The sequence below is a fragment of the Macaca mulatta genome, chromosome 16 (genome assembly GCF_049350105.2).
Source record: "Macaca mulatta isolate MMU2019108-1 chromosome 16, T2T-MMU8v2.0, whole genome shotgun sequence".
Classification (NCBI taxonomy): Eukaryota; Metazoa; Chordata; class Mammalia; order Primates; family Cercopithecidae; genus Macaca; species Macaca mulatta.
Window position 1 is genome coordinate 4,776,609 of NC_133421.1, and position 12,175 is coordinate 4,788,783.

Genomic DNA, 12,175 nt, shown 5'->3' on the forward strand with positions numbered 1-12,175 from the left:
GACAGAGAGAGTACCAACAGAGTTAGACCACCTGGGGTCAGTTAGAAACAAAGAATGAAGCAGGACTTATAGTAGCCAGCACACAGATCTTGGAAATTGCTCTGTATTCTGGCCAAAAGAGGTGCCACACCAGAAGAAACTAGTCAACAACATCGTGCTGTAAGACACACTGTCCACAGGCCTTTCAGGCTCGAATCCTGAACCACCTTCTCCACACAAGCCAGTTGCTTTCATTAGTCTTCCCCAGCTTGAGAGGCAACTGCATGTCAGCAAGTACCTGTAAAATGACCATCTGGACTTTCCCAACCTTAATTCCTGGGATGCAAACCTGGTTCAACATACAAAAAGCGATCAATGTGATTTATCACATAAACAGAATTAAAAGCAAAAACCATATGATCATCTCAATAGAAACAGAAAAAGGTTTTGGTAAAGTCCAGCATCCCTTCATGATAAAACTCCTCAACAGAGCAGGCATCCAAGGAACATACCTCCAAATAGTAAGAGCCATCTATGACAAACCCACAGCCAACATCATACTGAATGGGCAAAAGCTGGAGCCATTCCCCTTGAGAACTGGAACAAAACAAGGAGGCCCACTCTCATCACTCCTATTCAACATAGTACTGGAAGGCCTAGCCAGAGCGATCAGGCAAGAGACATAAAAGGCCTCCAAATAGGAAAAATTAAGTCAAACTATTGAAAAGTGGGACCTGATTAACTAAAGAGCATCTGCACAGCAAAAGAAACTATCAAGAGAATAAACAGACGACCTGCAGAACGGGAGAAAATATTTACAAACTATGCATCTGACAAATGTCTAATATCCAGTATTTGTAAGGAACTTAAAGCAACAAGCAAAAAAATAACTCCATTTAAAAAATGGGCAAAGGAAAAGACATGTCTCAAGGGAAGGGACACGATTGGACAATAAACATATGAAAACATTGCTCAGCATCACTAATCACCAGAGAAATGCAAATCAAAACCACAATGAGATACCATCTCACACCAGTCAACATGGCTATTAATAAAAAGTCCAAAAAAAGCGGATGCTGGCAAGGCTGTGGAGAAAAGGGAGGGAAGGCTTATATGCTGATGGTGGGAATGTAAATTAGTTCAGCAACTGTGAAGAGCAGTTTGGAGATTGGAGATTTTTCAAAGAACTTAAAACAGAACTACCATTCAACCCAGCATTTCCATTACTGGGTACATAAATCATTCTACCATAATGACGTATGTATGCATATGTCCCTCACAATGCTATTTACAATAGCCAAGACATGGATTCAACTTTGGTGCCCATCAGTGGTTGACTGGATAAAGAAAATGCCTATATATACCATGGAATATTATGCAGTCACAAAAAAGAATGAAGTCATGTCCTTTCCAACAACATGGACAGAGCTGGAGGCCATAATCCTAAGCAAACTAACTCTGAAACAGAAAACCAAATACATGTTTTCACTTATAAGTGGGAGCTAAACATTGAACACGTGGACATAAACACGAGAACAAAAGAAACTGCAGACTAATGAGAGGGAGGAGGAGAGAGAGGCATGGGTTGAAAAACTACCTATTTGGTACTATGCTCTCTGGCTGGGTGCAATACACACACGCAACAAACCTGCACATGTACCCCCCATATTGAAAAATTTTTTAAATAAAACTTTTAATAAACGAAAACAAATTCGTGTAAAACCACAAAAGACCCCAATAGCCAAAAATAAACTTCAGCAAAAAGAATAGAGCTGAAGGCATCACACTCTGATTTCAAAACATATTAACATATTATAAAACAACTTTAATCAAAATACTATGCTACTGGCATAAAAACAGAAACATCTCATCTATATATAAATAGTGAACTATCTGGAAAAAAATGGAGAAACCATACCATTCACAACAGCTACCAAAACCAAAAGGTCCCTTGGAGTATACTTAACCAAAGAGATGAAAGATCTCTAAAATAAAAACTATAAAACATGGAAGAAAAAATTGAAAAGAGAATAGTAAATGTGAAAATATTCTGTTCATGGATTGAAAGAATTACCATTACAAAAATGTCCATGTTACTCAAAGCAATCTATAAATGCAAAAAAATACATATCAAAATACCAATGACGTTCTTTATAGATCTGTGAACCGGTGTTTCTTTAGATGACATACAAATGGCCAATAGGTACATGAAAATGTGCTCAGCATCACTAATCAGAAAAATGTACACCAAAATCACCATGAGATATCATCTCATGCTTGTTAGAATAGCGTTCACCATAAAGATGAATGATGAGTGTTGGAGGATGTGAAGAAAAGGTAACTTTTAGGCATTGTTGATGGAATGTAAATTAGTATGGCAATTACGGAAAATGGTATGGAGGTTCTTTAAAAACTAAAAATAGAACCACTGCTGGGCACAGTCACTCATGCCTGTAACCCCAACACTTTGGGAGGCTGAGGCAGGAGGATCACTTACAGCCAGGAGTTTGACACAACCTGGACAACATGGCAATACCCCGTCTCTAAAAACACAAAATTTAGAAAGCTAGTCGGGCATAGTGGCACACACCTGTAGTCCTAGCTACTGGGAGGTTAAGGAAAGAGGATCTCTTGAGCCCAGGAGGGCAAGGCTGCAGTGAGCTATGACTGTGCCACTGCACTCCAGCCTGGGCAAAAGAGTGAGATCTTGCCTCTAAAAAAATTAATTACTTTTTAAAATGAAGCTATCATATGTTTCAGTAATCCCAGTTCTAGGTTTGCACCCGAAGGAAATGAAGTCGGTATGTTGAAGGCGTATCTGTTCTCCTGTGTTCATCACAGCTCCTGCTACAGAACCACAATTAACCACCATGTCAGGTAGTCCTGCATCCCTTTCTTCTCCGGAATCCGTTACTTCTGTGTCCAACACCGCACCCACCAACTACAGCGGTACTCCGTAAGCAAAGGGAGGTGGGAGAGAACAAAGACGCCAGCCAAGCCCAGCAACAAGGAGCCAGGCAGGAGATATTCCCTGAGCTGGGTTTGAAAGGACAGGAAACAGAGAAGTTTTGTTGACCAGAAAAAAAATTGAGAAGAAAAGTTGAGGCCAGGGGAATAGCACACATGAAGGCACAGGGATTTAGAACAGGGTGTGTGCGGGGAGTGACAGGGAGTCTGGTATAAAGGGAGAGGCGGCAATGACGCTATCCAGGCAGTGTCACGGGCTGGGGCTCCAGAAGCAAGTATGAGAAGGAGTTTGGAGGAACAGGTGTTCACTAGGGAACAACACCTGTGAAGGAACAAGGCAGGAAGCTTGACTGGGCAGAGGGGGAAGTCAAACTGCAGGCTGGTCTCCCAGAAAGCCGATTGTCTCAGCACATTTTCTGCTTCTATAACAAAATGCCTGAAACTGGTAATATATAAAAAACAGAAAATTATTTCTCACAGTTCTGGAGGCTGGGAAATCCAAACCAAGCTGCCAGCTAGTGAGGACCTGGTCTCTCTGCTTCCGAGATGGCATCCCGTGTCCACATCCTCTCGTGGGGGCAAGAGCACCGCAGCTTCACACGGGGAAGGTGAAAGAGCAAGAAAGCCAAACACCACCTGAAGCCTTTTTTATAAAGGGTCTTAATCCCATTCACGTGGGAGGAGCCTCGTGGCCCAATCGCCTCTTAAAGGCCCCACCTCATAATACTATCGCACTGGCTGTGAAGTTTCAATGCATGACTTTTGGAATGGACACATACCAGGTTAAAATGGAGAGTCTTTATACCCCTGCCTCAATCACCGGGTGTGGGCTATCCAGGAAAAGGGACTGCCTTGGGGAAGGAGGCTCTCTGTAGCTACGGTAAACCCTAAAGGAGCTGACAGCTGAAGGCTGTCTGCTGACCACGCTCCTCACAGCTCGCCAGCAAGTCTGCCCTTGAAGGGAGAGCTGTTCTTGAAGATCATCTCCATGTGTCCACAGACAGTGTGAGCAATGTCATTGAGCGTCTCCTACGGCTAGTTAAGGAGCTTGGATTTTATGCAATAGACAATAGAGAGCCATGAAAAGTCTCAGGCATGGAAATGACACACCCAGCTTTGTGTTAAGTGCATTCCCAACAATGGATGTGAAACAGGGCTGAAGGGGGGAGTCACAGACATCAGTCTGGAGGCTGCCAGATTGGCCCAAGTGAGGAGAAGGACCTGAAGAGGCAGTAACAGAAGCATAAAGGAGGGGAAGGATCAGAGGGGAATTTAGGAGGTAAAATGCAGGGAGGCAGGCCGAGACTGTGTGCTTTCGGAAGGGAAATCAAAGTATCAAACATTCAAACGCAGCACCTCTCAGCATCTACCCTCGCGGCTTCCCAGCCAGCAGGCACCTGATTAGACATTCTGGTTTCGTTCGCCAGTTTTCCCAGAATCTGGGTCAATGTTTCAGACATAGTAAATGCTTGGTAAATACTTGTGGAATGAACAGATGGATAAGAGGACTGAGGCCACAGTCAACGGACACAAGATGTGGCTACTTCCTGACTGTAAGCCTTCAGAAGCCGTATCAGACTGTAGTCTATACACTCACACAAACACCCCAGGTGAAACGCAATACAAGGAAAGGGCTGCCGCAGCCGCACAGCCTAGCTTTGCTTTGACAGCAGCTGAAGAAGGAAGGCACGCGTACGCTCTGGTTCAGTAGAGCCCGTGGAGTGAGACGACGTGTCATTTTCAGTGGAGCCCGGGCCTTTCTCATTCATTCCAAGGCCACAGGACACACTGCCTGGCCTGCAATTCCTCTACCCACAGGCATGCAACCCACGTAGCTATGGGCCAAAACCATCTTCTTAGCCTAAGAATCAATCAATCAATCAATCAATCCATCTCTCTCTCTCTCTCTCTCTGTGTGTGACACACACACACACACACAGAATCCAGATCTCAGCTCTTAAGACAATGACTAGAAGTGCATATTTTGAGGACTCCCCCAGCAGTGGTACCTAAGATGCCATTTGACTGAAAAAAAAAAAATTCAAAACCCCATCCTACTTAACCCATATTATTATTAAGTAGTGATTGACACATTTTTTTCATTAGCTTTCTAATCGGCTTGCCTGCAAAAACAATGCAAATATGCAGAGACCTTTGCTCATAGATATTGAGATTGAGGCAATTACCCATGTTTATCTGAAGAAACCATCTTGGGATTGTCTCCCTGAGGCCTCCCGCAAGCTGATAAATAATCCCGGCACAGTTCTGACTCGGCCCCTTCCTTCCTGACCTAGGCTCAGGCATCAGCTCACAGGTACCCTGCCTCGCTGGGGCACCATCTTACATCGTGTCTCCTCTCTTCTGGGCACCAAAGGTCCAGGCGCCAGTTCCCCTGCTTTTCACGTGTACCCTGCTCCAGCCTTGAGTCCCACAACCAGACTTAGGGCCCTGTGTGTCCTGACTGTGAACATTCACTGGATGGAGGAGAAAAGTGGAGACAACAGAACCTGTGAATTCTGAGAGCAGCACGGACACTGGTAAGGTCTAGATGCTCAGGCTCAGGCCTTCTTTTCTTTTCCTTTTTTCTTTTCTCTCTCCTTCCTTCCTTCCTTCTCTCTCTCTCTCAGGCCTTTTTTTCTTTTTTCTTTCTCATTCTTTCTCTCTTTCCTTCCTTCCTTCCTCCCTTCCCTTCTCCTTCCTTCCTTCCTCCCTTCCCTTCTCCTTCCTTCCTTCCTTCCTTTCTCTCTCTCTCTCTCCCTTCCCTTCCTTTCCCTTCCCTGCCCTGCCCTTCCCTCTCCTCCCCTTCTCCATTTTCCCTCCCACAAACACCCTTGTATACTTTAAAAACTCTTCGTCTAATCTAACCTCTTAGTGTTGAAAGGGAATCGAAGAATCCCTGCAATTATTTTAGTGCTCCTTTGCAAAGTGCTGTCATACGCCCTGTGGCATGTGATTCTCGTGACCTGCAAGAAGGTCTGTGGGTGCGAGGCGGCGGCTCAGGGATGTTGCACGCCCTGCCCGAGGTCACGCAGTCAGGAAACGACAGAGGAGGTACCAAGCGCAGTGTCCTGACACCAGGCATGGAGTCCTTTTCCATATGGCCCCCATGTTCTCTCCTCTCTCTCCCCAGCCACGCTGCCAGGGGGTTTGTCTCTCTAAGGCCATCTGACCACACAAGTGTTCAGAACCACTGACTCTTAAAGGCTCAGAGCAGTGTTTCCCAAAGTGTAGGATCCAAATCACCGGGTGCTTCCTAAAAAGACTTGGTTCTCAGAACAGAATTCAAAACAGAGGGCCAGAAAACTGACTTCTTGTTTTGAGGCATCACAGGTGATTCTGATGCACAGGGTCACGAGCCCTTTGCCTTGAGGGCTAGAAAGCAGTGGCATTGATTCCTCTGGGGGTCTCTGGCTTTCCCTGTCACCTGTCAGGGAAGAGTCCTAGAGGGCCCTGAACTCCAGGCACCAGGCCTGGTAGGGAGCGGACTTGAGCGATAGAATAGGGGAATCAAATCTGGGCTCCGGCCGGGCGCGGTGGCTCAAGCCTGTAATCCCAGCACTTTGGGAGGCCGAGACGGGCGAATCGCGAGGTCAGGAGATCGAGACCATCCTGGTTAATACGGTGAAACCCCGTCTCTACTGAAAAGTACAAAAAACTAGCCAGGCGAGGTGGCGGGCACCTGTAGTCCCAGCTACTTGGGAGGCTGAGGCAGGAGAATGGCGTGAACCCGGGAGGCGGAGCTTGCAGTGAGCTGAGATCTGGCCACTGCACTCCGGCCTGGGCGACAGAGCGAGACTCCGTCTCAAAAAATAAAAAATAAAAATAAAAAAAATCTGGGCTCCATCACTTACTAGTCAAGCAATTTCAGGAAACGTACTTACTTTCCAAGCCTCAGTTCTTCATCTATAAAATGGGACAATAGGACCAAGTAGGGTTGTCCTGTAAACAAAAGATCTTTACATAAAGTATTTAACACATGTCTGACCAAATGCTGAGTAAAAGGTGGTGGTTTGCTCAAAAAATAGTTGTATGTGTTAAACTTGGGTTCAAACCCAAACTTCTGACTCGAAATTTTCTAATATACCGGTGGCACTGAATATCTGAGAACTGGATTTGGTGAATTGGAGTAATGTATCCACTCATTTCCTACACGCAGGGCCTGCCTCATCCTCCACCCTTCACCTGGAGCTCCAGTAACTTCTGGGTTACTCACAGTTCCCACATCTACATTTATTTATTCTTCGGTTACTTCAAATTAACAATGTTCCCCATTGAATTTGCAGAACAGGCTCTCTATACTTTCCTGGCACACTGGCTGGTTTTTCAAACAGCTGCATTTCTCTCTGTACTGTCTCCTATTTTCTTAGGCTCTTGGGCTCATGATGATTCCTTATTGTTCTCAGTTGCACGGAGTGTCGAATAGCCTATGCAGTTCAGTTCAGCCCTCACGTGTGGACGCCTACACGACGACTGGTACCGGCTGAGGTCCTGAGGATGCAGTAATGAAAATGATGTTTTCCCGGCTGTGGAGGCGCTCACACTGTCTTACGAAAACAGACATTTAGGAAAAACACGAGATGGAGAAAAGAATGTAAAGACCAAGACGTAATGCAGAACCTGCCATTGTGAGCTCGGGTGGGAGGAGGTGCCTGGCTGGGAGCACTAATGGGTTTTTCCAGGCTGACAATGGAAGATCAGAGTGGAGAAAGTGCATTTGGTGAGAAGGAAGAGGGAGGCTAAGGATGGAAGGAAAAGTGTTTCTTCTGTTCTAGAAGTGCAAGGCCAGGGAGTAGCAGAGGCCACTGGGGATAAAGCAGCCTGGAGCACTCACCAACTGGCCACAAAGTTGGGCTGCTCTGGAGGACGCGGGAAAGCTCAGCTACTACAGGGAAGACACGTGATCTGCTTTGTCAGTTCAAAAGCACACCCGATGCAGACGGGTGCTGAGCCCTTTATGTTCTTGCCTTCGTCCTCACAGTGACACTGAAGAGTCCGTAGCACTAGCATCCAGTGTGGGTGACCTGCATGTTTTTCATTTCAGAGTGTTCCATTAATTTGATGGATCATGTAATTTTAAAACAGACTTACTGAGATATAAGTAAAGCCATAAAATTCAGCCACTTACAGTGCACAATGGAATTATTGTTTGTTTGTTTTCTTTTGTTGTTGTTTGAGACAAAGTTTCACCCTTTTTGCCCAGGCTGGAGTGCTGTGTGGCACAATCTCCAGGTTGGAGTGCAGGTGCGATCTCGGCTCACTGCAACCTCTGCCTCCCGGGTTCAAGCAATTCTCCTGCCTCAGCCTCCCGAGTAGCTGGGACTACAGGTGCCCCCTACCACGCCAGGCTAATGTTTTGTATTTTTAGTAGAGACGGGGTTTCACCATGTTGGCCAGGCTGCTCTCAAACTCCTGACCTCAGGTGATCCATCTGCCTTTGCTTCCCAAAGTGCTGGGATTACAGGAGTGAGCCACCGCACCTGGCTGGAATGGTTTTAATATACTCATGCACTTTTGCAACTATCACCACAGTCTAATTCCAGAGCATTTTCATCACTCTCGAAAGAATCTTGTACCCTTTCGCAGTCGCTCCTTGTGTCTCCCTCTCCCCAGTTCCTGGCAACCACTAGTCTACCTTCTATCTCTATGGATTTGCTTATTCTGTAATCTTTCAAAGAAAATCTCGAATGTTGAATGTTTATGTTATTTCTACTTTTTTTCTACTATTAACAGGTTCTGAGAAACATCTAATACCTACATTTTTACATTCTGTCTGGTTATATTAAAATAAATTTCTAGAATTGGAATACACTGAAACAAAAGCATGTCCTTTTTTGTTAGTTTCCCAAGTCACAAAATGACATTGTTGAGTATACGTTTTTCTCCTTTTTTGTGGAAAAATACTTAGTAATTGATGCTGGAAAAAAATAGATGTCAAGGATAACAGTGTGTGTGCGTGTGTGAAAATGAGTTTTTGAGCATATTGTGAGGATCTTCAAGAAATACAAAATTAAATTTATGGAAGACTAGACGACCAGATGCAAGGAGTCTGCTACCTGCTTCAGTGTCCAGCACCGTGATAACGATTCCCCGCATAAAAGCAAAAAGTGTGCGATCTCAAGTATCTTCAGTAATTGTCAGTATAACTTACAACTACTGCCCTTGCTTCTTTGAGAGATACTTTTTCCAGTCATTGTGATTTAGCTCCAAAAAGTCTATTTCCTTGCAGTATTTTTTTGCCATAGTTATTGCATTTTCTTTGGCAAAATAAATGCAGGTATGATAATGCAAAGTAAGATTGCCACCCCCCCCCACACACACACAAAGAGGCTGTGGACCAATCTTATTTATAAATACAACTACAAAAGTGACATAAAACATTAGGGAGTCAATTTTAATAGTTTATACCAGGAACAGAAGTATGGCTCCATGTTGGGAACGCTGTTAACTGTGATAAACACTTAAAAAGCATCTCCTTAAAAATGCAGCAGCCCTACTTGATTATTAAAATACTACCAGTAAAATGCAAGCAGAAAGAGAGTTGCTAAATATACATGCCCTCTTCTGCTTAAAGTCCTTTAAGGCTCTTTATTGCATTAGAAATAAAATTTTAGGCTGGGCGCAGTGGCTCACGCCTGTAATCCCAGCACTTTGGGAGCCCAAGGCAGGTGGATCATGAGGTCAGGAGTTTGAGACCGGCCTGACCAACAAGATGAAACCCCATCTCTACTAAAAATATAAAAATTAGCCGGCCATGGTGGCACACACCTGTAATCCCAGTTACTTGGGAGGCTGAGGCAGGAGAATCGCTTGAACCTGAGAGGTGGAGGTTGCAGTGAGCTGAGATCGTGCCACTGCACTCCAGCCTGACGACAACAGCGAAACTTGGTCTATCAAATAAAATAAAATAAAATAAAATAAAATAAAATAAAATAAAATAAATAGTACTACCATAACAATCCATTAAATCCACATGTACTGGCTGTTTCTGAAGTTCTATCCAGTTCTACTCATCTGCTCACTCGAGCATCAGTACCAGGCTTTTTTAGAGTCTGGATATTTGGCAGAGTAGGTTTCCTTCATTACTCTGTTTCAATCTTTTCCCAGCTTATTTTCAAGCTTACTTTTAGGTGAAATTTAGGTTAGCTTTTGTTTCCCCCAAATCCCAAGATCTTGACTTTGAGAGGTTAAGCTTCAGGTTAATGCAAGTGAGTATGCCTTACTTTTGGTAATTTTATCCATTTATTCAATATATATCTTATGTCTCTCTGGAGAATCTGCAGGTCCTGCCCAATTCTTGTTAATGTTGTAATACTTAGATAATGGAAATGGGATTGCTTTGTATTGTATTTTACTAATTGTTTACATAGATGTAATATATGGAATAATGGGCAATATTTGAATACTTTATTACTTAAGTTTATCCTTGCCACCTCCAGGTTGTGCATGAAGGATCCCAGTTCTTGAAGAGTTCAAGTAACCTGTCTGAGGTTTCACAGCCAGTCGGTGGTAGTACTCAGATTTGCATTCTGAGGGCACAGGTTTTATGGCTACACCAAATGGCTTACTGGGAGCACCATTAGTTTGCGGTCTATTCATTTTGTGTTTGGTAACTTTACTGATATCTCTTTTTATTTCTAGTGACATTTCATTGATTGAGGGTTCCCAGATAGACTACCATGTAAGCAAATAATAACTTTTCCCTCTCCTTTCCAATATGTTCCCCTTTGTCTAGTTGTACAATATCACTTATAATGTATACATCTGTTTTAAAATCACTTAAAACCTATACAATGTCATAACATAACATACTCATCTTTAAACATTTCAAGAGTATAATAAGATGATAGGATTTAAAATAAGTCATAGATATTATTCCTGTAATATTGAGTATGCCAGATTAGAAGTTGCTGGAATAATTAAGTTGCACAGAGATTTTCCACGTTCTGTTTTTGTGCCTGTCTAAACAGGTTATAAAATTTAGTCTAAGATATTTTTAATGCTAAGAAAATAGTCGATTTTGCTTACCTTCATGTCATTCTACAATTGAGGGCAACTTGTAAACATCTGTTGGTGTTAATGTTGCAGAGAGTTGGGGAAATGGATGGAGGCAACCAGAGTAAAGGTTCAGAGTTCCTTCTCCTGGGGATGTCAGAGAGTCCTGAGCAGCAGCGGATCCTGTTTTGGATGTTCCTGTCCATGTACCTGGTCACGGTGGTGGGAAATGTGCTCATCATCCTGGCCATCAGCTCTGATTCCCGCCTGCACACCCCCATGTACTTCTTCCTGGTCAACCTCTCCTTCACTGACCTCTTCTTTGTCACCAACACAATCCCCAAGATGCTGGTGAACCTCCAGTCCCAGAACAAAGCCATCGCCTATGCAGGGTGTCTGACGCAGCTCTACTTCCTAGTCTCCTTGGTGGCCCTGGACAACCTCATTCTGGCCGTGATGGCGTATGACCGCTATGTGGCCATCTGCCACCCTCTCCACTATGTCACAGCCATGAGCCCTGGACTCTGTATCTTGCTCCTCTCCTTGTGTTGGGTGTTCTCTGTCCTCTATGGCCTCATCCATACCCTCCTCATGACCAGGGTGACCTTCTGTGGGTCCCGAAAGATCCACTACCTCTTCTGTGAGATGTACGTCCTGCTGCAGCTGGCATGTTCCAACATTCACGTCAACCACACAGTATTGGTTGCCACGGGCTGCTTCATCTTCCTCATCCCCTTAGGTTTCATGATCACGTCCTACGCCCGCATTGTCAGAGCCATCCTCCGAATACCCTCAGCCACTGGGAAGTACAAAGCCTTCTCCACCTGTGCCTCCCATTTGGCTGTGGTCTCCCTTTTCTATGGGACTCTGGGTATGGTATACCTGCAGCCCCTCCAAACCTACTCCATGAAGGACTCAGTAGCCACAGTGATGTATGCGGTGGTGACACCCATGATGAACCCCTTCATCTACAGCCTGAGGAACAAGGACATGCATGGGGCTCTGGGAAGACTTCTCCAAGGAAAAGCCTTCTGGAAGTTGACATGAGGGGTAATTTTGGGCATTGAAGTGGAGACGGAAAACTTCCTCCACTGTGAGCAAGGCCTATCGGGGAGATAGGAGTGATCAGAACGTAGGTCCAGCTCACAATGAGTTTATGGCTTTGTGGTGAAGCAAAGACACCTCTGTCGAACCCAACTGCAGCTGCACCAGACCCATCTGTTTCAACTTCTATGTA

At 44.5% G+C, this 12,175-nt stretch overlaps 1 protein-coding gene across 1 annotated transcript; it reads left to right on the forward strand.

Annotated features, from left to right (window-relative positions):
- Window positions 1–11,043: 11,043 nt before the first annotated feature.
- On the forward strand, window positions 11,044–11,985 carry LOC721430 (olfactory receptor 1D2). The gene has a single exon (XM_015118279.3). The coding sequence runs from the start codon at window positions 11,044–11,046 to the stop codon at window positions 11,983–11,985; it is 942 nt and encodes a 313-aa protein (XP_014973765.3).
- Window positions 11,986–12,175: the final 190 nt, after the last annotated feature.

Excerpts from the sequence above, each read along its gene's own strand:
- LOC721430 (XM_015118279.3), top strand. The coding sequence starts at position 11,044 with ATGGATGGAGGCAACCAGAGTAAAGGTTCAGAGTTCCTTCTCCTGGGG.